Source organism: Ruditapes philippinarum, unplaced genomic scaffold, assembly GCF_026571515.1.
Source record: "Ruditapes philippinarum isolate M1 unplaced genomic scaffold, ASM2657151v2 ctg3235_1_1_1_1, whole genome shotgun sequence".
Lineage (NCBI taxonomy): Eukaryota > Metazoa > Mollusca > Bivalvia > Venerida > Veneridae > Ruditapes > Ruditapes philippinarum.
In genome coordinates this window covers 15894-41838 of record NW_026860668.1, presented here as the reverse complement: position 1 = coordinate 41838, position 25945 = coordinate 15894, and the positions used below count along the sequence as shown (strand labels likewise).

Genomic DNA, 25945 nt, shown 5'->3' with positions numbered 1-25945 from the left:
GAAAAATTTGATGTCAGTTTTGGTAATCAATAGCCCAATAAGTGTGTGGGGGAGTTTAATGTTTGTTTGCCTATTAACAGCAGTTTGGTACAATCTACCCAAGGTTTGAAATATTAAAACTTGTTACAAGTAAAATTAGTTTGTGTTTATCCCTGATTAAGCAGAAAATAAAAAAAATAAAAGTTTCGCATGAAAACTAAATAAATATTTATTAACGATTAGTTAGATTAGTTATACAGTAAAATAAAATCATAGTCTGCTTTCATTTCATAGACACAAGATATTATGAGTTTAATTGTGAATTTAAAAATTGTGGGATATAGTTCGGATAATAAAAGTATAACCATTTACTTAAAGAATCATTCAACGCTTGATAGACTAACCTAGTTTATTCCTGATTTGTAAAAGTTCCGACAAATTTGTCGCTGACCCAGTATTATTTTCTTATGTTTATGTACGTTTTTTTAATGTTTTTCCCTGCTTCAAACATATTCATTGAAATTCAACTATGATAATGATTTATACATTTTGTCAAATTGTAAACATGTTCATGAACTCAAAACTCGGACAAGATGACAGCAATAATGAAATATTTAAAACATTTTAAGTACAACAGTGTATATAGACATTAACATTTTGCCTGCAGCCAACAAATACACTCATCCTTTCATTCATATGATACATGACAGTTATTTAAATTACATCATATATTATCATAATAAAATGGTCTTGTTTATAAAAGGTTAAAGTGGTTTTATTTGTTGGAAGGGGTTCATCAGGATGGCTTTCCTGATATTTGTAATGTGGAACCTCATTATGTTGGGTCTGTTTTTTAAATATCAGACAAAATGATATGAAATATGCAGATAAATGAATTAGTATTTGTGAAAGTTTTAACAATGTCCATGGATTTAGGTATTATTCACTGTTTGAAAATGACAATTATTTTTAAAACTATTTCTCTTCTATTATCTAATTGATAAGCTTCAAGACGGTCAACTTTCAAGATCCTTCAAAATTTTGAGGAGGTTAACAGTTCTATGCCCTTTTATAGTAATAGAGGTTTTTTACTTTTGGTTATTCATTTTTCCTTTTCAAGAATATTTTTTTAAGAATGTTAATTGAATATCAAAGTGTATTGAAAATATTTTAATCATGTAAACTATGAAGGCTTTAGGGGTTACATGTACCTAAATAAAGTAAATGTTTGTAAAGCAATGCAAGGATTAAATGAAACTGTTACCTTCTTACTTAAAAATGCAATGAATAGGGAAAATGTTAAAGCTTTAAGAAAGTGCAATGACCGTTACTTTATATTATTCATCATTTGTATAGTTGTAATAAATATATTTATATATAGATCTATGTGAATTTTAACAATTAATTAATCTCAGAATTGATACTTAATGGACTTTTACTTGCCTTTATTGTACTAAGTTAAGTCCCATGATCAGTGGTTTTTCTCACTTAAAATTAATCAAGGATGAAGAGGCCATAGGAAGAAATATTGTTAATATTGCTAATTTGGGAAGTAAAAAAACTGGTATAAATTCAGATTTTTTGGAAAACTGCATGATATTAAAGAAAATTTCATTTGGGAAGGGGCCTTTTATCTGTTCCTTTTTATATAAAGCCCAGGGCTGTTATATAATGTGAAAAAGCATTGATGATAGAATCTGTAATTACCACGGTGATGGGCCAATCATATTTGATGATTTCATATAATGGTAACTTCCTTAATGATAATAAATTAAGTTACTACGGTTTTGCATTGAAGGCTTAATTATACGTCATATTACGAAATGTGGGTAAATAACAAGTTGTTTTGGCCACTTAAAAGGTTTACACATTGCTTGAAAACAAAAACAAAATAGAGTAAATTAATAACAATACTGCACTACTGCAAAAACATCATCCAATTATCTTAAGTTGCTACTTGATGTACTCTAAATATTTCGATACTACTTGAGATGCACTAAGTAAAACAAGTTCTAAATGTAGTCATTTCATGCTGTACGTGGTGGGCATTTTGACCGAGTGGATAACTTAATTGTACCCTTATGATCATATGCATGAAAATAATGCTCAATCTATGCTAAACAGTTAAAAATCGCAACTTGAAATAGCAATGTATTAAATTTATTCTGAAACATTTTATTCGATTAACATGCAATTTGAAAGCAGATTGAAATATAGTAGGGGGAAGTTAGTGAAAATCAGGGAAATTTTGACTTGTGTTCATTGCTCAGTATTCAGACAACAGTTATAGTTGAATTCAACAGTACAGCCACTGAGTACAACATAATTAATCTGATTAAAGGCATATAATTATGTCACCTTGAAAAAAAATGTACATTACATGGTGTGATCTTAGATTGGAAATTTTAACGTTTTTGTTTACAAACAGTTTTGACACATATACTGTGTCCTACATTTTATTTTTATATCCTGAAAATGGACTTTCACCTGTCAGGTGTGACAGTTTATCAGGATTGAAGTTTTCATTGAAGATAAAAACAAAGTTCAGTTGACATGAAAAGAAAACTTGCGTCATGAAATGGAGGCAGATTGTATACATGTCTATGTGTGTAGTAAACACATTCTTCTGTCATTCATACAGAGAAAAAATACAAAATACAATAATATAGATTTATTAGCTTTTGTACTTCCCTGTTAAAATACCACTTACATACAGTATATATATATATATATATAACTATTTATCTTCCTTTTTGGCCAATCTTCTCTATTTCAATGCCTATTTCAAAGGACAGAACATGATTTATCCCCAGAAAGAAGGATGGAGTACATTATTTCAGTTTTTTACTCACCAACCTGTCTGATGGCTGGCTGGTGTCATCTAAAGTTTTGACATACATAACAAACATAGGATGTTGACAGTTCAGTAGCTAGAGGGGAGATATAATCACCTGTTATTTTGTTGCCTTTACTGTGTCATAATCTGTTGAACCTTTACTGATCTACGTAAAGATAACATGGTCAAGGTCTTAGTTCAGTGTTAGGTCATTTTACCAAATAAATTAAAGCGCAAGTTGTTTCTAGAATGCCTTCACCTTATGCCTTGCATCATTGAAGGTTTTAGCAGAGCAATTGTGCTTGCATTCTTTCATGTGAGGAAGCTATCCAGCTAAGCTTAAGGAACTCTGATGGTTCTACTCGGGTGCCTTTTTGGGCCTGAAATAACAAACAAAAGGGCACCTGAGGTCTTCCTTTGCCAGTTAAGGTGGAAAGTTGACATATGACCTGTATAGTGAGCAGATGGTGCGATATAAAACCCAATCAAAAAACAAAAAGGATGGCACCAAAAAAGGACAAGTTGTGCAATATAAAACCAAAAAAAAAAAGAAAAAAGACGGGTTCGAAAGAGGACAAGTACTCTATGCAAAGGTGGCATGTTAACCGTTAAAAAACAGACATATACAAAAATTGCATTTTGTTTATGAATACATAAATATGTCTATGATTATGACTGTTAGTTTATGCCTGGAATTATGGTTTTGTTTACTCAGTTATATTTGTATCAGACATATGTTCTGCCAGACTTGTTACAAACAAATAATTTGTTGTCCATCTACTAGATCATTGTTTATATAGAGAGAGAAAAAAATCAAAAAAAAAAAAAAACCAATGCTGATACATAAAGTGAAAAACAGATTCCTGGTATTCCCTTGATATTTCTGTGATAGTTGTATTACTCAACTGTTCTCATTGCCAAAAGATATGTTATGGGTTTTTTTCTTTTCTATTCCTATCTATTGTTTTTCCTTTTTATTACTGTGTATAATTATATATGCTAGAATATTAAACTAGGTTTTTATAACAAAGATGAATTATTGTGATAATGTTGTTGATGTATTACAATAGATACATTGGAAGTCTATATGAAATAAGTTGTTTACAAGATCCATTATGCAACATGTATCATTATCATTATGTATTATTAATTGACAGTTTTTACATGACAATATATAATGATGTTTATATATAATTTTAGCCAACAAGATGTTCAGTTTTGTTGAACATGAAGTAGATTTCTACCTACCACAGTTGTTAAACATGTACATTCACATGCACGATGTTGCTGAGGCTGTCCATCCTTATGTTGTTAACAGGTAAATATATATATCAATATTATTTTACAACTGTCAATAAATTTCAATCCAGAATCATACCCGATAGATTTGTCCTGCCTCACAGACCCTTAAAGGGACTCCACTGAGGTTTTTTAACATGACAGGACTGAAAATATTTTTGTCCAGATATGTAAACCATTTGATGGGTAGGTCTGAAGCAATAATTTGTGTGCAAATTTTCTGATCATTTTCTTTGCTGGTAGTTTTTAATTTTTAATTTTTTTGTGCAAAATGACTTAAAAAATGAAAGCGTTGCATTTCACTTAAATTTGGCTAAGAAATGAGGAAAATCATCAGTTTTCAATTGAATGCTTTCATATCATTTGTAGATTTTTCCATTTAAGAGCTACTTGATCTTAGATGATGTAAGAATGTTTAATCTTGTCTTTTCTCAGTCACTAGGAGTTCCTTTAACCTGCTGAGTTTCTCAAATGAACTGGTCCAGCTTCCATTTTTTGGAACAGTCCATGTTTAAGGGATTTCAATATCAAATAACGAAAATAATTAGGAATAGGTAATTGAAAATCTAGTTTGTATGTATTGAACATAACTTGGAAATGGTTTTAAAAAAGATAAGTCTTTAGACTCCAATGAAATTAACATTAATAAATCAATAACTTATTAAAACTTATACACTGAAAGTGAATGCCAGTGACAAAAATTTACAAATATTTAAATGGCAGATAGGCTTTATTATACTGTTGGTCACTAAATGTATGTTTTCATTGTTTTGATACTGATAACTATTTAACTGATACTTAAAGATTTAAGGTACTGAATTTAATCCATAACTTGCTGGAAGGGTAAGTGACCAGCCTTTGCCACCAGTATAGAGCAAGGCCAGTCTGTACAGTGCAGTGCAGTTTGACCAGCATTTTATGGAGGTTTACCAGGCTATTTAAAACTTCTGAAAAACCAGCTTTTGTGACAGCATTTCAGTTTTCAGAATAATGTCTTTGTTTTGTTTGATAATGTATACAAGACATGTGGTCAGCCATTTATGAATAATGTCATGGGACCTGGTTGCAGTCTTCCTAAAACGTAATGTGAGGGTGTCATGCAATTTTCAGAAAGTTTTATCCACAGCCCTCAGCTAATTGTGTTAGATATATCTTGTCTACATGCAAACACTGGTTTGTCTCAGTTCCCAAAGGATGTCTCTACAAAGTTGAGTGTAATTCAAAACATTTACCGAGTTATTCAGTGAATAATAAAAGTTGTTTTTAAGGTCGTCAAATGGCATGACAAGATTGAGAATTGAGGAGGTTTATAGGTTTTGCCTATTTGCCCTCTCAACAGGGCATTAGCCTAAATTCACCAGAAGACTTCAAGCCCCTGCCCCGCCCTGCCACGCCCAACACACTACCACCCCCAACGGTGTGCAAGTTTTTATGCCTGATTCATATTTCTTTCTTTTAATAAACAGATAAAAATGTGCTAGAATAAGCTATGTTTTATACTAACAAGACTTAGTGTTAATAGGAATATTACAACTTTTTACAAAGATATAGGAAAAATTTTTAAACTTATATTTTTTGTTATTTTTTGTTTGTGTTTTTTTACAGATGTAGAAATAGTGTGGAGTTTTCTGTGAAGTGTGTGTGGTTATTGAGTGCCTTCTCTGCCGATGTGTTGAAGCCAACATGGAAGACGTCACAGGGTCTCAAACTTAGGAACATGATTCTAAATGAAGAGCTAAGGTTTGTTACAACTGAGCTGAGCTCTATGTAGATATTTGAAACTTGTTTGTCTGTCTTTTTTCAACAATTTAAACAGTCAAATTTTTTGGGTCAGTCTGCCTAACAGGATTTCCTGGATAATAAACTTGCAAGTTATCACCAATTTTCCTGTAAGTGACCCACTGCCAATTCCACATGATATCATAATCTGTGGTGAGAGATGAATTGACCATTTGACTTGATGTGCGAGTAACTGTCTCTGATAATTGAGAGAAATTTCGTCTTGCCAGTGGATTGAACCAGGGACTTGTGTATTAAAAATATGAGGCTCTCTCTATAGAGCTTACTGTGCAGACAACCTAATTTATAGTACACAATAAAAAGTATTTCTATAGCCTGAAAATCAAGGTAGCATAAAAAAAAGATCTGTGGTTCATTACTGGTCTTAAATAATCATACTTTGAGTTGTCCTTGATCATTTGAGCTAGAATCTTATTTCCAAGTTTTTAATAACCTCAAAAATTCTTTTGGCTGTATCACTATAACAAGTAAACAAAAGAAAATAATAAAAAATAAGGAATATGTGATAGTTTTTGTTGTGTTTTTTTCCAAAAAAGTTTTTTTTTGTCTCTTTTTTCAGTCATCATAGTCATAAACATGGACATCGACGGAATCAGTCACACCATATAACATCGAGCAGTCCCCTGAATACCAGCCTGAATAACACATTGTCACCGTCTGGCAAGAAAACTCATACAAGATCACGCTCTGATGCTACAGGTATTTGTATTTTTGAAAAAAAAATTCTTCCAAAACTAAATTTTATAGTTATATACATGGATAGTACTGTGAATTCATTTAATTTCGTGGACTTGAAATTTCGTGGTATAGTCACAAAGAAAATATTTGTGGGTTCTAAAAATTCTTGGACTGTTTATTCTTTCCAAAAGGTAAAATGTAAATAATGTGATGCAAAATAATATTACAGCAAAGGAAATGAAATTTTATCGGATCTTTAATTTTCGTGGATTGACTTTTCCACAAAATAAGTGCTCCGCAAATAATAAAGATAATGCAGTAATTCTGTTGATTGGGGTAGTAGTGATGTTAACTTGCACGTTGAAATTTATTCATTGGTGATGAAGTTACATTTAATCAGAGATTTACTAACAAAAGGGGAATGGTTTGTAAAATAGTATAGTATCTTTTAGTTTGAGTGATATTTGCCCGAGTCTAAAAAATAACCTTAGGGAATTTTAATAATTCTGTCTATATTGTTGAATGCTGGGATTTATTTTGTTAATATATGTCTGAGGCATTTTCTTGGTTGAGTTTTATAAAATCTTATATTATATGGCAACAAGTATAAGATTCCTTTTATAACATGGCAAAATGCAATGAAACTGATTAATGAAAATTAACTTGCTTCATCATTTTCCATTTTCGGACAGCATTTTTGTTTTGAAATGTATGGACGCAAAATGAAATCACAAAAAAATGTTATATTTTATATGGGTAATGTAAACAAATATGTACTAGTTACAATGTTCAGTACATGGAAAACAATTGAAGTCTTGTGATCATTAAATTTTTTATTTGGAAATTAGTAATGATAAAAACTAAGGCAAATTATTTCAAATTGTACACCATTTATTTATATTTGAGTTTTTGCTTCAGTGAAATTTTACAGCAATCTTGCGCTCTTTGTTCTGTTTCTTATTGGTTCATGATTGAATTTCTTTTTCTGTACACCTTCTTTCTTGGCAGTCTTGAAAACCAGCACTGTTAATCATTTTGTATGTTAGATTTACCCTGCTATGATTTTAGAACTGTCTGTTTTTACTGTAACCATTTGCCTTCTTGTGGCAACAGATTTTACACATTCTACCAGTGCAGGCCAAGATCATGGTCCGTATACTGTTCATCATTCAATTGGTACATTTTTCTGAAATTTTCCCTGAAAATGGTGAATGATTTTGTTCATATTGAAAAAAGGACAAGTTAATTTAAGATATTTAGTGTGGTTACGGTTAAGGGGTATCTGTATAAAAATGCTTCAGTATTTTAAGTCCTATCAATCTGAATGGAGTGTACAGACCAGGCCACATGTGGCTGAGGGGTTGCCTTTAATGGTTGAGGCATAATATTTGCAGCCGGGGTTTATCCCTTCATGATTGCAAGAAGGGACTAAGTGGGTTTGAATTACTGGAGTCTATGCATCACTTAGCCCCAGCAGGTGAGGGGATTTTGACCTGTGGTGTTATACCCGGGGTCAGCCAAAATCATCTTTCCTTTTTCAGCATCATATGACCTATACTGTGTAACAGTGTTGATGTGCCATAAAACCAAACAAACAAAAAAAGACCAGGGGACATAAACATGCCATTATTCCCTTTTGCATTCATAGAGCCAGAGCCAGATTGTAATTTGAAGACGGAATGGACTTGTCCAGCTTCAATTTCTGGAACAGTCCATTAATTTTGAGGATGAAAATTTTGATACTAATATTTGTTGTTTCTGTACACTATATTCATAGAGACACCCACAAGCTTTCTTGCCCTTTTTAAAACTATTAGTAAAATTTTTTTTTTTACTCTATTAACTTTTTAAAAAGGCACCCAACAGTCTTCTTGCCTGCATTAAAACTATTAGTAAAATTATCATATACACTATAAAGCCCTATTTTCCTGTATTAAGAAAATTGCAAAATACAGGATTTTCTGTTCAGTATTTTCTAGTGATGTTCCGATTGTCGCAAGTCGCCGATAATCAGTTACTGTTATGTAAAACGACAATAATCGATTCACAAAAATTTGTTCCGCGACGTCGTCAAAAATGTTTAAAGTATCAAAGGGAATTAATTCTGACGGTAATTTTCCTTTAGGAACACCTCGCCGATCGCAAAAAATCACTCAGAGACAATTTGGAGTTGAACAGGATCAATAAGTGATGTAAACAATAGTAATATAATGTGATGTGAATGGTATTATTTGACATCCATTGAACAATAAAATCTATTTCGTAAAATTATGACTATATAAGATTAAAACTGTGTTGAAGGTGCTAAATGAAATTCATGTTACTAAATATAATCAAGTGCCTTGGTAAGAAATGTTATTAGCACCCTAATGCATTACCTCCGCTTTGAAGAGTATTCAAATAGTCTAGAAATACTGTTAACTACATTGAAAATGAGGGCCATGGGTTCAATCCCCAGAAGGGTCAACTTTTTTTTTCTTTCTTTTTTTCTTTTAACATTATTTATGTATCTCTCATGTCCCATTTGGAAAGAAAAATGTGTTTAATTTTGATTTTTTAATTTATATAGGTATTTATTGGCTAAATAATGCTAAATCTAGTAATAAATATGATACCTGATATTTTCAAAGTGTAATATAATCAAAACTAGATGGTAAAAGTATTTCATATTTTACAAGATCAACCAATATACTTTTTTAAAAATTTAGGGAAACTTTGAAAACAGGCACTCATTTGGGTAAATTTTAAGAATTTTTTAAATTAGGCTCCCTAAGTAGAAAAATGGTCAGACACGTGGTAAAAATGGGTGGGGTAGGGTAACATTTTTATACAAATTTCATAAATTTTATGTAGAAACCATAATTTTGCTTATGTGGATTGTTAGCTGAATGGTACTATTTGTTTCTTACCAAAAATTAATGGGAAAACATTTTTCATTAGAAAGTTATTGCAGATTATTTAAAGGTTCATCATTTCTAAAAAAGGGCCCTCATAACTTCCTAGCTTGAGTTCAGAAAAGTGGCCATAACTTGATTTCCGTACGGTAAACTTTGTTTAAATTTTGCATACAGGTGTACTTTAAGGTATACATCTGACCTATGATGTCAATTTTTCAGTTCCTTATAGTGCCCATTAGGGTCCTAAAACCTTAACGCGACTTTAATCGAAAGTTATCGATTATGTCCCATCCGACTGAACCGATGATCGATTGGGACAAATTTCATCCGATTTCCATCACTAGTATTTTCAGCTTGTTGTTATGTTATACTGGCATTTTTAAAATTATTTTCAGCTTATATTGTACTTATTAATTCATCTCACTATGGTGAGTATACCAGCGGGCACCTTCCTTCAATTATTGGTTTTAATCTGTTCTTGGAGGGATTTTTCTCTTATATATATTCAAAACTTAAATAATACACAAGTACTAGACTTTCATCATAGTTTCATTAAATAACTAATAACCTTAATTTAGGTCCCTTTGACCTGACACTGTCCCAAACTATACTGACTACTGTATTTGCTGCCCCTCCCCCCCCCCACCCCCATTGAATAAAGCCCACAAAAGTAAAGATATAAAGTGGCAAACAGAGTTTTAATTGTTGTATTATTGTTCTTTTGAAATATTATTTGTTACGTCTGGAAAGATTTTATTTAGATGAGAACCTATACATGTACAGAATAAAGCCACTGTTTAAACCTAGTAAGAGGTGACTAACTGGAGTCTATGCATCTCTTAGCTCCTGAAGGTCAAAAGTGGTTTTTACCCCTTGACTGCTGTAAGTTTGTAACACCAGGGGTTAGCCAATATCATCTTTACTGTTTTGACGCATATGACCATAAAATGTGTTGGTGCACCGTAAAATTAAAAAACACAAAAAACCCACGAAAATCTGTTTACAATTATACTACTGTGAATATGGGATGTTGTTAAACTATGATGAAAGTTTAGTATGCTAGTGATATACACATAATGTTATGTAGAAAAACTCTAGACTGTAGTTGTTTTATTGCTTATTTTTAAGTCACCTATTCAAGAATAGGGATAGCTATTGTACTCACCCAGGCTTCAGCTTCACAATTTGGTTAAATTTTGTGTGCAAGTTGGTATCTGCAAAACTACCTAAGGGAATGGGTTAAAATTTCACACACTTATTTGAGAGCATTATAGAAGGTCACTGTTCAAGGCCCAGGACTCTAACTTAGATTTTGACAGCATTATGGCCCTTTGGAACTTGGATAATTCTACATTAATGATTATACAGGCTCTTGTTTTACTATCAAGAGAGAATTATAATAGGTCATTGTTCAAGGCCAATAAATTGAGCATGGATTTTAACAGTATTATGGAACTTGGAAAATTCTACATTATCCAGACTCTTGTTCTACTCTCAAGCACTGAAAAATGTTGAGCACGCTGTCCTACTGACAGGCCTTGTTTTTATCTACTAGTATGTAATATCATGCTAAAAGTGCGCGGTGGTCTACATACAGGTATATTACAATAATTATGTCAATTTTGCCATACATAGAGTATCTCAAAGGTTAAATCTGTAAAAATGCAATTACCAGTAAAAGTCATTTCTTTAAGCATGTTTTTTCCGTCTTTAAATTTTTTGTTTGTTTTGTGTTTTTTTTTATTTAGTAATTCCTATCTTTTGTTTGCATTATCTCAAATATAGGAAACGGGTATATATTTGTGCCCCCACGTTAGTCGCGGGCATTTAGATTTACCCTTGTCCGTCCGTCCGTCCTTCCGTCCGTCCGTCCGTTTACTTTTGTGTCGCACGTAACTCAAAAAGTATTTGACCTAGATTCATGAAACTTTACAGGAATGTTGATCAGCATGTATAGTTGTGCACCTGGGTATTTTCGTGTGGATATTTTTAGTATTTTAAGAGTTATTGTCCTTGACTTAGTAAAATTTTGCAATTATCAACTTGTGTCGCACGTAACTCAAAAAGTATTTGACCTAGATTCATTAAACTTTACAGGAATGTTGATCAGCATGTGTTGTTGTGCACCTGGGTATTTTCGTGTGGATATTTTTAGTATTTTAAGAGTTATTGCCCTTGACTTAGTAAAATTTTGCAATTTTCAACTTGTGTCGCACGTAACTCAAAAAGTATTTGACCTAGAGTCATAAAACTTTACAGGAATGTTGATCAGCATGTGTAGTTGTGCACCTGGGTATTTTCGTGTGGATATTTTTAGTATTTTAAGAGTTATTACCCTTGACTTAGTAAAATTTTGCAATTTTCAACTTGTGTCGCATGTTACTCAAAAAGTATTTGACCTAGAGTCATGAAACTTTACAGGAATGTTAATCAGCATGTGTAGTTGTGCACCTGGGTATTTTCGTGTGGATATTTTTAGTATTTTCAGAGTTATTGCCCTTGACTTAGTAAAATTTTGCAATTTTCAACTTGTGTCGCACGTAACTCAAAAAGTATTTGACCTAGAGTCATGAAACTTTCCAGGAATGTTGATCAGCATGTGTAGTTATGCACTTGGATATTTTCGTCTGGATATTTTTAGTATTTTTAGAGTTATTGCCCTTGACTTAGTAAAATTTTGCAATTTTCAACATGTGTCTCATGTAACTAAAAAAGTATTTGACCTAGAGTCATGTTACTTTACAGGAATATTGATCAGCATGTGCAGTTGTGCACCAGGTATTTTCGTCTGGATTTATTTAGTATTTTTAGAGTTATTGCCCTTCACTTAGAAATTTTTTGCAATTTTCAACTTGTATTGCAAGTTACTCAAAAAGGATTTGACATAGTCATTAAACCTTATGGGCAGGTTGCTCATTATATTTAGATTTGCACCTGGGGTTTCGCTTGTGGATTTATCCAGTATTGGTAGAGTTATTTCCCTTGACTTAGTGAAAAGATTGACAGAACAGTGGCGCGGTGGGGGCACCCGTGTCCTATGGACACATTTCTAGTTTAGGAACATGATTTTACCAGTCTGTCACATATCGCTGTCAGCTATTGGTCACTTTCATGCCAATGCATAGACTACAGCCAATCACAGTAATGAAAAAACTGACAGAACAGAACAAAATAGAAGCAATTCATTTCTGGCATAATGCACTTACATTCAACTTGAATTACCTAAAAACATGTCATAATATGTAAAGATAACCATTGATCTGTAGAAATGTGATAAAATTTGTAAATTCACAGTTTTCCTAAAAAATCGGAATTTACAACAGCTTTTACTTTCCAAAGATAGTTTTTCATCAATTCTCAATTAAGTGGGAAAATCCACTGATTCATTCATATAATATAACATTTTACTTTAGTGTAATATGGTTTACACATTTTAATTACTGTGTTTGAATTTTTCATGCACTTCTTAATAATAATATATACAGCTGTATATCTATGTTTTGACATGAATTAATATAAACACAAGTATGACCTAGTTGAGAAATGCAGATATGTAGATGAGTAGTATATGACTCACAGTCAGGAGAACCATGTACAGCTGCCATAATAATATTTGTTGTAGCTTCTCATGCACTTGAATCTTGCCATGATCGCTGTAGAAAATACAGTTAATGTTGTATAATATTAGGGAATCTGATGCAATATGCTTTGTAAAATACATTGAACACATTTCAGTTATTATTATGTGAAGAGATCTTTGTTAAACTCGTATATGATTATGAGTTTGGTTTAAACATATTTATATTTGAGATCATTGTCGGATACCCACAGTTGAGTAACATGTAACATGACATGACATGTAATTAAATGATAAATGGTTATGGTTCGGCCGTGGAAATCCGACGATGATTTCAGATCGATTGTGAAACAAGTTCTTGCTTCTTATATTAATCACTTTTGAGTTAGATTCCTGGAACTGGTGTCATGTGAAGAAACATGATCGTGAACTGATTAGGGCTCGAACCCATGGTCCCTGTGTTGAGAGGCAGACACTTTAACCACTAGCCCACCACTCCCCTTTTATATTTGAGAACTTTGGTGTTTTATTTTATACATGATTTAATGTTTAGCCATTAAGACATAACCCCTTGGGTTGGTTATAACTTATATGGCAGTGTATCAATGTCTGTTTGGTATATAACCCTTAATTTGTGGCTTGGGTTATATTTACAAGCTTACCATTCTTTATATATAACTCCTCTATTTCACAAAGTTTATCAACTTCCAACATTTCGAGGGGTTAAACCTTCTCTTAATCAAGGAGTTTGCTGTTTCCAGAGTGATTTCTAAAAATCTTACCATTCTTTATTCTGGCATATAAAATAGTTAGTCAAAAAATCTTCATATTGAGCATTAAACAAACATTTTTGACTTATCTGGACCCTTTCAAAATATTAATGACAAATTTGGGATTTGGAAACAGATGAGGGAATATTTAGATGTACTTTGCCTTCACAAATACATTTTGTTGGATTAATGTGTACCTTGCAAAAGTTTTCTGTTTCTTTTAGATATAATTAGTATCCTTTGACAAAATAATATATGTTTACATTATTCAATTTTTATATAAAAAATTGAATGGTTGGTAAAAATCAAAAGCGTTGTGTATTGGCGACGTGTGGGGTAATGTGGTAATTTCCCAATGAGTATTATTATCAGAACCTTGTTATAATGCAGTGTTGAAACCTTGGACCCAACGTGAGCATTATAACAGGGTTTCAATGTAAAGATAATTCAATTTCAAGCAGCTTGATAACCATGAAGATCTAGATCTTGTTCACTAAAAGCTTTAATTTTATATATTTCCAGGTATATATATAAAGCAAGGTAACAGTCACTCTACTAATACTCTCCACAACTATGCCTGTGGGGATCTGGCATCAGGAAGAGCTTTTGACAGTGGTTGTCATTGTCATCAGAGTTCCGAGGGCGTGAAAAATGACCTGACGGGGAAGGAGGTTCCTTGTCATTGTGGGGTAAGAACTTACATGTGATGTGTCTAAACTGAATCTCTAGTCTCAAGAAATAGTAAATGGCAAAATTTAATTTTATTACTTATTGAAAGTCTAACATCAACGTTTTGGAGTGTAATATTTAGCCATTTAACAAAAAAAAACAATATTACACTAGTGTTATTATACTTTGACATGACATCTTTTTCGCTATATAAAAACATAGGGTTTAAGGCTAATGTTAGCATTACACTGTTGGCGTGTCACTGAAAAATGACTTTTTTTGAGAGTTTACCGTTCCTATTTATAGATGTGATAAATAGAATACATGTATTATATTCGTGTAGATTCAATACTAAATTTATTGAACTCGTTAAATAAAACAATATTATGCTCACCAGAGGCTCACATAATACGATTTTATTCAACTCGTTCAATAAATTCACTTGAACAGTCAACATTTACTCTTCAATGAGCATAATGTCACTTTAAATCAATTATAACAGACCTTTCACCATTTCCCCTTATGTTAACCATTTGCTTGTCTATTACCAGGCACCAAGACTTACTCCGCAGATAGAGTTTATCAAGGCATTGATGAGTATAGGAACAAGATTACAGCAGCTACCTACAAAAGAACTCAGAGGTTTGTAGTCAAAACCATCTACAGTGTGATCGTATCTTATTGAAAAAAAAAATAAAAAAATTAAAGGCCTACTTAGGGATTTGTGTATAGTTTTATCATTGTTTATTTGTCTTGCCATCCCCACCCTGTCTGTTTGTAGACTTCTGTAGACCTATTTTGAATTGTGAGACATTGTGCATTCTTAGAATAGCATATATCAACTGTGGCGTAACAAATACACATACAAAAATAAATACAAATGGATTGAACTCACTTGTAGCCATGAAATCATGAAATAAAATTCTTAAACTGAACATACAAAAATTCTTATTCCATGTGCACTTCTGAACAAATTACTTCTTACAAAATTTAGTTACTCAAGTCTTAAATGGGGCGTCTGTGGCCGAATGGTTAAAGTTGTTGACTTCAAACCACTTGCCCCTCACCGCTGTGGGTTCGAATCCCGACAGGGACTTTGGATTCTTTCATGTGAGGAAGTTATCCAGCTAGCTAACGGAATGTCGGTGGTTCTACTCAGGTGCTCGTTTGTGCCTGAAATAATGCACGGAAGGGCACCTGAGGTCTTCCTCCACCAGTAAAGCTGGAACGATATGACCTATACTGTGTTGATGTGACTTAAAACCCAAAAAACAAACAAACAAGTCTTAAACATTGTTTGAAAAATTTTTTAATGTTTGAAAATTAAGGTGAGAGATGAAGTTTAATAACATTTATTGTTTATTTTAGGATCAAGGTTAATGGCTGAGCTTGCGATGTTAAATCTGAACTTACCTGCACGAGTTTGGTTACCCACGGCACAGTTTAATCACCATGTTGTAAGAATACCTCATACACAAAGTGTTGTACTCAACTCAAAGGAAAAGGTAATGTTTCGTTCATTCTAATCTTTCTATATTCAGTTGATATAGGATATGCTAATTAATTACTATATAAATTTATAACTTTGTACTAAATAATGTGATGCCACATGGTGTTATTTTGATCTATTATCCTGGAAATGAATATAATTTGGTCAATAAGTTTTGCAATATTCCCCAGGGGAGATAACTAATAGACTAAGAAATGTAATTCAGTTTCTCCCCTGGTTGCAATCAGATATAATCTCTATAGTAATAATGCTATCAGTAAAATTTTTATTAAATGTTGGTTCAGTATAATTTAAAAAATAAAATTCTCTTCGGGGAAATATGCCTATTAGCAAACTTTAACGAAATAACACTCTAGGCTCTGCCTTTGATATTTTACAATATTCGACGTTTTTCTTTAGATTACTAAAATATATAAGTGAATAATATTTGATTTTACAGTAAAATTATCAAATGTAAATTCGCTATATCTAAACTAGATTTACATGACAGTGTAAGTGTGGAAGAATAGCATACTATCATAAATAAATAGAAATTCAATAAAGATGTCTTTTCTTTATGAATAACTTCAAAGATATAGGTTAACACACTTCATGATGCCAATGTAAAAAAAATTCGCAATTCTTACGAAATATTATTATAATATATTCAATTTTTGTTTTTCAGGCTCCCACTATATGGACTTCATGTTTAATTTAGAGTGTGAAAATTCTCCACAAGTAAAAAGCCAAACAAATTTTTGAAACACCTACGTTTCAACGTTCCCCGGAAGATCTCACCACATTTTATCCCATTAAACATCACCGCACTTTATTGTATGGGAGTACAATTTTTATGACAATGCTTCGCAAGAGGATATGAAATTATTTAGGTATATTATATTACATTCCGGGGATATTTAAATTTCTTATTTTTGTAATCCATAAGGGGAACATCATCCCATTCACATGTGAAACTATCCAGCAGTTTTAAAACATCGGTGGGTTTTACTCAGGATCCGTTTTATGAAATCAACACAGAGGGATTGAGGGCTTTTCCCCCTCCTGGGTTAGGGTTTTAAAATCGATGATTCTAATCCCTTTCCTTTTTCGTGGTTTGATCCAAAGGGGGTGCTTTGGGGAGTTAGCACGGGGGAAGGGAGTTATACGGACTCTTAGGAAAATGGTTGGAAATACCCCCTTATGACTGAAAATATTGTTAGGAAAAGGCGTAAAATGAAACAAACAAACAAAATCCACCAGTGAAGCTAGAAAGTTTCCATATGACTTATAAAGTGTTGGTGCAATATAAATCCCAATCAAAAAAAAATTTCATCGCATATCGTTATTCTGGTATATTACATTACTTTATTCAGGTATATTATATTACATAATTCAGGTGTATAAAAACTGTATTACATTATGTTATTCAACTTTATTACATTACTTCATTCAGGTATATTAAATTACAATTATAAATGTATATTACATTACTTTATTCAGGTATATTACATTACTTTAGGTACATTATATCACTTTAGGTTTATTACATTACATATTATAACATGTTATTAAGGTACATTACAATACATAGAGATATAATTTCTATGCTTTTCCAACATTTCAGTTACATATGTCAATGAAGAGTGTGAAATCATGTGACTCTATCTCCCAGTTCTCTATAGAGAGTTCTACAAGTGGGGACAGTAAGGACCCGGTGTATATAGCTGCTGGTGATATAAGACGACGACTCTCTGAAAATATCTCTGCACCAAAGGGCAAAATTTGGGGAAAAACCCCAAAAAATAAATTTAATTTATTATTTGGTTTTTTATATGTTTTTTAAATTTTTTTTTTTCCCCGGGCCCTTACATTAATATGGGGAAAATTAATACTTGTTTATTTCAGAATCTTCTGAGTGCCTAAAATATAATTTTTTGTTGGTGGGGTTAAGATGAGCAATGTCTAATAGGACTAAAAAACTATCCATTTGGATTAACTGCCCTTTATTTTTTGAAATTTTATTTTTAAATTTTTTTGTGTTTTTAAATTTGGGGCAAAAATTTACTTCTGTTTTTTAATTAAAATACTAAACTTTATTGTAATACCAAAATTATTATCACTTTTATTTTAATTAAGTTAGTTTTCTTATTAGTTTAGCATCACCAGATATCAAAAGTGCTACTGGAGTATATTATACAAAAAAATCCCAGTTTATCAAGAATAAAAAAGTAAACATCAAATCCCGTGTATGTATTTCAAACAATTCTTTATGAATTTTAATTTTGATAGCTAAATTTATCCCCCGGCCGATGGCAATCAGGAGGGGGAATAGTTTTTGCGTTGTCCTCCTCCGATCCATCCGTATGTTCGAATTTTCTTCCGGAGTAGTTGCTCTTGCAACTACTGCTGGGAATTCAACAAACTTTATGGGAATCATCAATATCAAGAGGAGATGCGCATATCGTCGGCTGTTCCGGTCCGACTCTTTAACTCAGAGTTATGGCCCAGTGATGATATATAGTGTATATGTAGCTTGATGCAACTATGAAGAGTCGTACAACCTTGCCTGGACAGGACTGCAGCTCTTCCATGTGCAGAAGTATGTCATCTTTGCTCATACTATCATGCATGGTAAGTTTCATCATTCTTCAGATAAAAGAACATGTCTTCACTATGAGAAAAAATCCAAGTCATCACTCAATAATCTTAAGAGAGAGACTAGCGCAATGATCAGTCAGGCTTGTTCCGGTCCGACCCTATCTAGAGGTTAGATGCCTGATTAGCTTTATTGAGTGGATGAACATATAGAGTAATATTAAATTCGTGCTTATTTTTCACGTGGAGAAGCTTCTCTGAAAGACTACTGGCTGTGAATTCAATGAACCCAAACTTATATGGGACTCATATCAATCAACTATCTAAAGAGGAGTCAAATGGCAAGGCTCATTAGAGCTTTAAGTTACCGGCTGCCTGCGAGTCTACCATTAGTAGTCTCTAGGATTCATCGTATAAGCCACTATGATTATATCTTAGTGAATCATCGTATGTTACTTCTTCGTCTTGCTACGGTAGCTCCGCGTTGGTAGGGGTGGGAAAGCTAAGTATAATGTATTGCGGGGGGCAATAATTGATCCCTCTCCATACATTTGTATTTATTTCGATCATTGTTATTATTACCAGTAATTGTTAGGTAGTGTAATGCATTATAGACAGGATTGTTAACAGACTACAGTTTTCCGTGTAGAGTCATAGTCTGCAAAACTACTAGTCTGGAATTTCCAACGAAACTTATAATGGAGGGAATCCTTATCTGCAAATATCAAGGAGAGAGACATTTTTCGGTTTACATACAATTGCTGCTAGAATGAGACCCCGTTATCACTATTACCATTACTTATAGTAGTGGTTACCATCCAATCTACAGAAGCCAGATGCATAAACAGTCTGCTTCTCCGCTTTCGTTACGGCATTAAATTCTGCGTTAACTCCCGACATATTAAACTCTCTTCAATCTTCCTTGTATGCACTGCTTACCTTCATCCAGCACCGGCCCTTTAACCACCGTGTTCCCATACTAAGTCTCCAACTTCCCAATCGTCGGTTCAATCAATCATAAGTATAATTCTCTGTCGTCACCTGATCAATCTAGACACACCTCCTCCCTTCTTGTTGATAACACCTCCATCGCCCGCCATAAACAATGATCTTAAGCTTAATAACCCAGCCTAGATCAGCTCTCTCCGTGAATATCCAGACTATTCTAACTAAGTCCGAGAACTAGGCAATCTCTCCCCGCATCGATCCTGCATGATCCATTTACATCCTTACATACCACATTTTACAGTCAACGACTCATCAAAAGCCATCAGCCCTCTTACCCTAAATGCCACTGCGCTACCCTATCGTATCAGACCCACCTCCCGTACCTTAATCCGGCACCGCGGTCCATCTATTCAGCTCCGTTTCACGCACTTTTCCACTCTCGACACACTTCCATAGCCCACCTCACGATCGCGCCTGGACCTGCTATGCTCAGTTAGTTGTTCTGTCTACGTTATCACTCGCAATCTCTAAACATCACATCATTTCCACAAGTCCTCCATTGTGGTATCCTCCCACTAATCTTTCATATTCATCACCAGATTTCCTCGCCGCCAACCGTGACGTCAGCCTACGCTACCGATCCTGACCGCCGCTACTGTACTATCTAGTCATGCCCGCTTGATCGCCTGTTGGTTCATGTAATACAGTCATGCTCAGCGGCATCCTAGGACGAGTCTCGGCAAAACTCCCATTTCGCTTAACTCGTTCCGCACGATGTACTTTCCCGAGCGTCCCGTGGCGTACCGGAATTTTTATTGCCTGGCTGTAGCGGTCAATACGGGACTTGTATTATTCCGCGCTACCCGATTCCCTTATACTCAGAATGGAGTTATGGACCTGCTTGCAATTAGTTAGCTAGATCAAATCGATACTATCCTCCTTCTGATTAAAGCATATAGGGCCAGTAAAAAATTACGATTTCCCTCCGCTGTAGTTCTCTGCAACTTACTTGGCTGATATTATCAACGAAAAACGTGTGATTGGGGACTGACCGTGATAATCACGGACTATCAAGAGGAGGATGCGCATCGATCGTATGGCTTGTTTCCGGTCCAGACACTTAAACTCAGACAGTCGAAAAGTTATGGCCAATTAGTACTCCTACTTAGTGGTCTATTTGGGGTTCAACTAGATGGATTATCCAGCTAAAAATCGTTGCGCAACTACTTCTCATGCATTTATCTGGGTGGGAATTTTCAACAGAAAACTTTATGGGAATCATCTCCAAAATTAGACTCAAGAGGAGGCATGCGACCTCTTGGTCATGCTCATTTGAAAGTGGAAAAATTTCGTCCCGGCATTGTTCCGGTGCCGACCTTTAACTCAGGCCGTATATGCCCTTGATTAGTTATATGTAGTGTTGCAGTACATAGAGAGTAAAAATTGTTTCCTGGAGAAGTTCTCATGGCAACTACTGGCTGCTGTAACTTCAAACTGTGTTATAGGAATGATACATCTTATATTCATAGACGATGATATTGCGGACTTGATCGTCGAGTACTCTAGTTCACGGGTTCCGAACCCTTAAAATCTCATGACGTATGGCCCTTAGATTGGCTCTAATTGTCAGTATGCAAAACTCTTAGCTCGATGGTGTAAAAAAATCATATTCCGGAGAGTAGTTTCTCTGCAAGTGACTGGTTTCTTAGAAAAGGTTTCTCAGAGCAACCCGGACTTCCTAAATAGGAACCGATCAAGATATCAAGAGGAGATGCGCAAAATCGGTCAGCTTGTTCCGGTCAGGACACTTAATCAGATTATGGCCCTTGATTTAGTTATGCATACTGGCATATGGAGTAAAAATCGTTTGCGCACTATTTCTCTGAACTACTGGACTGGAATTCAACAAAACTTTTTATGGGGAATCATCAAATATCAAGAGGAGATGCGGGCATATCATCGGCTTGTTCCGGTTTTCAGACACTTTAACTCAGAGTTATGGCCCTTGATTTAGTTATGCAGTATCCATTAAAATATGAAAAATATTTGTTTCCTCGCTTACTTCTCTGCTACGACTGGCTGGAATTCAATGAAACTTTATGGGATACTAAGAGGAGATGTGCATATATAGTCGCGCTTGTTCCAGTCAGATACTTATAACTCAGATTTATGGCCCTTGATTTAGTTATGTAGTATGCATACATCTCATTGGCATTTCCAGATCTTTACTATTTAACACAAAGTTATGGCTCTGATTATTGCCCTGAATATTTATCAAGTTCAAAGAATATTACTGTTTATATGCCATGATTAATATATAAATAAAGCCTTATGTCTTCAGTTGTTGTGTTAATAATAACCAGTACTCGGCGGGGGATATAAATTCAACGAATTTGCTTGTTTAATATTACTATGTCTAAAGGTGTTGTTACATGAAGTAATCAATAATATTACTTCATAAAAATAAAAATATCATAAAACTTTACAGAAGGGTACCTGAGGTCTTCCTTCACCAGTAAAGCTGGAACATAAAACCCAATCAAACAAATATTGTAAGACTTCCCCACTTCCATTTTAGCAAATTGTGTATTAAATTTTATTACAGAGAGATCCAGAAGACCCGTCTGCGGCTGCTCTCAAGGAACCATGGGAGGAGAAAATGATGAGAATAAGGGAGTCATCACCGTACGGTCATCTACATAACTGGAGATTGATGTCAGTAATTGTAAAATGTGGCGATGATTTGAGACAAGAATTAATGGTGTACCAGGTGTTAAAACAACTACAGGTATAGCATATTGTTTTGTATCAGCAGTATTTGAATATATATCACATAAAATTAGTAATAGTGTTAATTAGGACAAAATTTAACAATTAAAGCAGCACGCCTCCATATTTATGTTAATTTTCATGAAAATTTTGGAAATGTATATTAAAAGTAAAATGCTGTCAGGGACATATTGCAATTGGTACTAACAACCCAAGAAAATTACCAAAAAGTCGTCAACATATGCAAAAATAGCCCTTACTGCGTTAGTTACGCAGTAGAAATATGGTAATAAAATACTGAAAAATCAGTCTTAAACCACTAATAACATGAAAAATGTAACTCGGATCTTGAATTTCTAAAAAATTTAGTACATCTTTCTCATTATTGATTTTCTTGAAATATTTTGGCTTATCTGAGGGGTGTAGCTTTAAAGATATACTATGCTCAAATTTGGTATCAGAAAATATTGATAATTGCTACACAGTCTCTTTGTAAATATACAATAAACATGCTTTGACTTCACACAAAGAAGATATGTATTGTTTAAAATTCTACACGCTATAGGTGGTCACAATAAGAATATACAATGTCATTAAAGTAAGTCTGGCAATTTTTTTATTTTAAGAAAAGAACAACCTTACTTGACCTGTACTGGGGAACGCAGCTTCCCATACATATTCTTTCTTCATCTTTTTACAGTGTCATCTATTAAAGACATTTATTTCTAATTTGCTGGCTAAACTATCACTTTGTTTAGTTTTCCTTTAATAATATCCAACTTACTAATTTATTTCGCAGGCATTTTGGGAGTTGGAGCATGTACCACTCTGGATACGACCGTACAACATCGTTGTTACGTCTAACAACAGTGGTATGATAGAGCCCGTGTTGAACGCAGTCTCCCTACATCAGATCAAGAAACACAGCAAGCTTACACTCCTACAGTACTTCGAGCACGAGTTCGGTCCACAGAATAGCGAAGAATTTCTCACGGCCCAGAAAAACTTTGTGCAGAGTTGTGCCGGATATTGTCTTGTGTGTTATTTAATGCAGGTTAAAGACAGGTTAGTATTTTCTTTCCTTCCAATAAAATGGTGATAATGGATTTATTGTTAATTTGTTACATGTAGATCAGTTGTTGCAGGTAGAACAGTTGTGCATTTGGTAAGTTTGTTATATCCTGCAATCTATTGCTGCACAATATATCATAGAAAATTATGTCTATGAAAAAGAGACAAAAAAGAAGACCATACCTTGGATATCCAATTTTAAACTGATTTAAAACCAAATTCTCTCTGCAGCAAGCTGTCCTACTTGATACATGTTAACGGGTGTGATAATAGGGGTGTTTATATCTTTGTCAAGTGAAATGTAACAACCGTTCAGTCACAGTTACCTGGTGGATACTGCAAATTTTACTTCTATGCATATTTAATAACTGTAACAATTATGTTCATATATTTTAGACTTGTTTTGTTTAGGAGAGTAGGTTTAACATTGTTTGGTTATTCAGACATAATGTTAATATTTTGTTTTTCAAACATGATGGTAGCATTTCTTTGTTTTTCAGATTTAAATGTAATATCCATTTATTATACAGACTTATGTAATATTTGTTATTGTTGCTTTCAGACATAACGGTAATATTTTACTGGATTCTGAGGGGCATATCATACATATAGATTTTGGATTCATTTTGTCTACATCTCCTGGTAAAAATCTAGGATTTGAAAATTCAGCCTTTAAACTGACACACGAATTTGCAGAGGTAAGTTGTGGTAAATGTTAGCTTAGATAATTCAAGAGGTCTCTTTAGGCAAGAAATAACCTTTGACCTGCCGGTACCGGAAGTGGTCAGCCTTTCCCACTAGTATAGAGTCAGTCCAGCTTGCTCATCCATGCAGTTTGACCTGCATTTTATACTGTTGAAAGTTTTAATTTTTTGTATTTTGGTATTGAAATCCCTTTAAGACGGAATGGACTGTTTCAAAAAATGGAGGCTGGACCAGTCCATTTGAAAAACTTAGCAGGTTAAAGGAGTACAACTGAGATTAAAAAGCCTAAAATATAAAATTTGAAATTTAAATGTAGATCTAGTGAAGCTGCGCAGTCTGATCAGGCTCTATACTGTTATATATTGAAATCCCTTTGAAATTTGAATAGAATGTTTCAGGTACCAAGCAGGGCAAATCAGTTTTACAAATACAACATGATAAGGGTCAAGAAAGCTCACTTATTTAAATTTTTCCTTCCCCACAAAAAGGTAGCTTCCAACCCTGCCTAAACCCTTTGAATTCGGGTCCAATGGGGAAAGCTACATTTAAATTTTTAGGGAAAAAGTAAAGGGGTTTCTAGCTAAGTGCCCTTTGGGTTTGCGGGGAAATTAATGCTTTATAGGGACATTTGAGGTTTTTCCAAAAAAAGCTAAAAAGACTTATGGGCCCTTTTTAAAACACTTAAACCCCAAAAGAAATAAGGATTTCAGGGGGTCCCTATATGTAAAGGGTTTAAATTTTTTTTGTATAAGAAGATAAATGAGGGCGCAATTTTCTTATGTAAAGGTTATTTTTTTAAAAAAAAGTAATGAAAATTTTGGTTTGAATGTTTTTTTGGGTAAAATTTATCGGGAAGTGGGGGGCCGGGAATTTCTCCTTTAAATCTGCACTGCAAGCATAGACAGTATTTTATCTTAGGGGTAGCCGTGTAACTTTAAGCAAAAGTTGCAAAACTAAAAATTTCTTACAGACATTGTAAGGTTGCTTCTATCAGTGTTACCTATATACACGTACTTATAATAAACACATATTTGTTTATTGTTCTTATTTAGTATATTTTATGTTATGGCTAGCCATTTGACTAAAGCAAAAATAAAAATGTCTTACGGACATTGTAAGGTTGCATCTATCAGGGTTACCTATATACATGATAAACACATATTCGTTAATTTTTTTATGTAGTATATTTTATATTATGTACTTGTAGGTGATGGGTGGAGAAGGAAGTGACATGTTTGAGTATTTCAAGATTCTGATATTACAAGGTCTCGTAGCTTCAAGGAAACACATGGACAAGATTATCCCCCTTGTTGAGATCATGCAAACAGGTAACAGACACAGCAGATTTTTAGCTCGACTTTTCGAAGAATACTAAGAGCTTTTGTTATAACGCTCAGGCATCAAATTTTAGTTATACTGAGAGTTATTGTAATCACCCATGCATCAGCGTCACACTTTGATTAAGTTTTTGTGTAAAAAGTTGGTATCTTTGAACCTACTAGATGGAATGGGTTGAAACTTCACACACTTTTTTTAGAGCATTATTGGTGGTCACTACCTAACGCACATAAGTCTTCCTTGGATTTTGACTGAATTATGGCCCTTTTTGAACTTAGAAAATTCTACATCATTTCTTGTGTTACTATCAAGCAGTGAGAAAAGTCAGTCATGCTGTCCTACCTACCGCTCTTGTTTATCATTAAACATAACAAAAAAAAGTTATAAAACAAATTACAAAATTAATTTTCTTATTAAGTACCAGTATTAAGAACTTGATTTGAATGTTTTTGATTTTCTGTCTGTTTGTTAAATTTTATGTTTTAAAACTGTGAAATTTCATAATTTGACAAATTTTGTTGTTAG

General features: G+C 33.6%; 1 protein-coding gene across 1 annotated transcript in view; it reads left to right on the top strand.

Annotated features, from left to right (window-relative positions):
• Nucleotides 1-25945, top strand: part of LOC132712994 (phosphatidylinositol 4-kinase beta-like) — a 48158-nt gene that overhangs the window by 19056 nt on the left and 3157 nt on the right. The window contains exons 3-13 of the mRNA XM_060695431.1: nucleotides 4016-4133; nucleotides 5720-5854; nucleotides 6474-6613; nucleotides 14359-14525; nucleotides 15057-15147; nucleotides 15874-16010; nucleotides 17586-17773; nucleotides 22136-22325; nucleotides 23106-23371; nucleotides 23940-24075; nucleotides 25290-25410. Coding sequence (XP_060551414.1) covers nucleotides 4016-4133; nucleotides 5720-5854; nucleotides 6474-6613; nucleotides 14359-14525; nucleotides 15057-15147; nucleotides 15874-16010; nucleotides 17586-17773; nucleotides 22136-22325; nucleotides 23106-23371; nucleotides 23940-24075; nucleotides 25290-25410 — 1689 coding nt within the window. The remainder of the gene's footprint in view (nucleotides 1-4015; nucleotides 4134-5719; nucleotides 5855-6473; nucleotides 6614-14358; nucleotides 14526-15056; nucleotides 15148-15873; nucleotides 16011-17585; nucleotides 17774-22135; nucleotides 22326-23105; nucleotides 23372-23939; nucleotides 24076-25289; nucleotides 25411-25945) is intronic.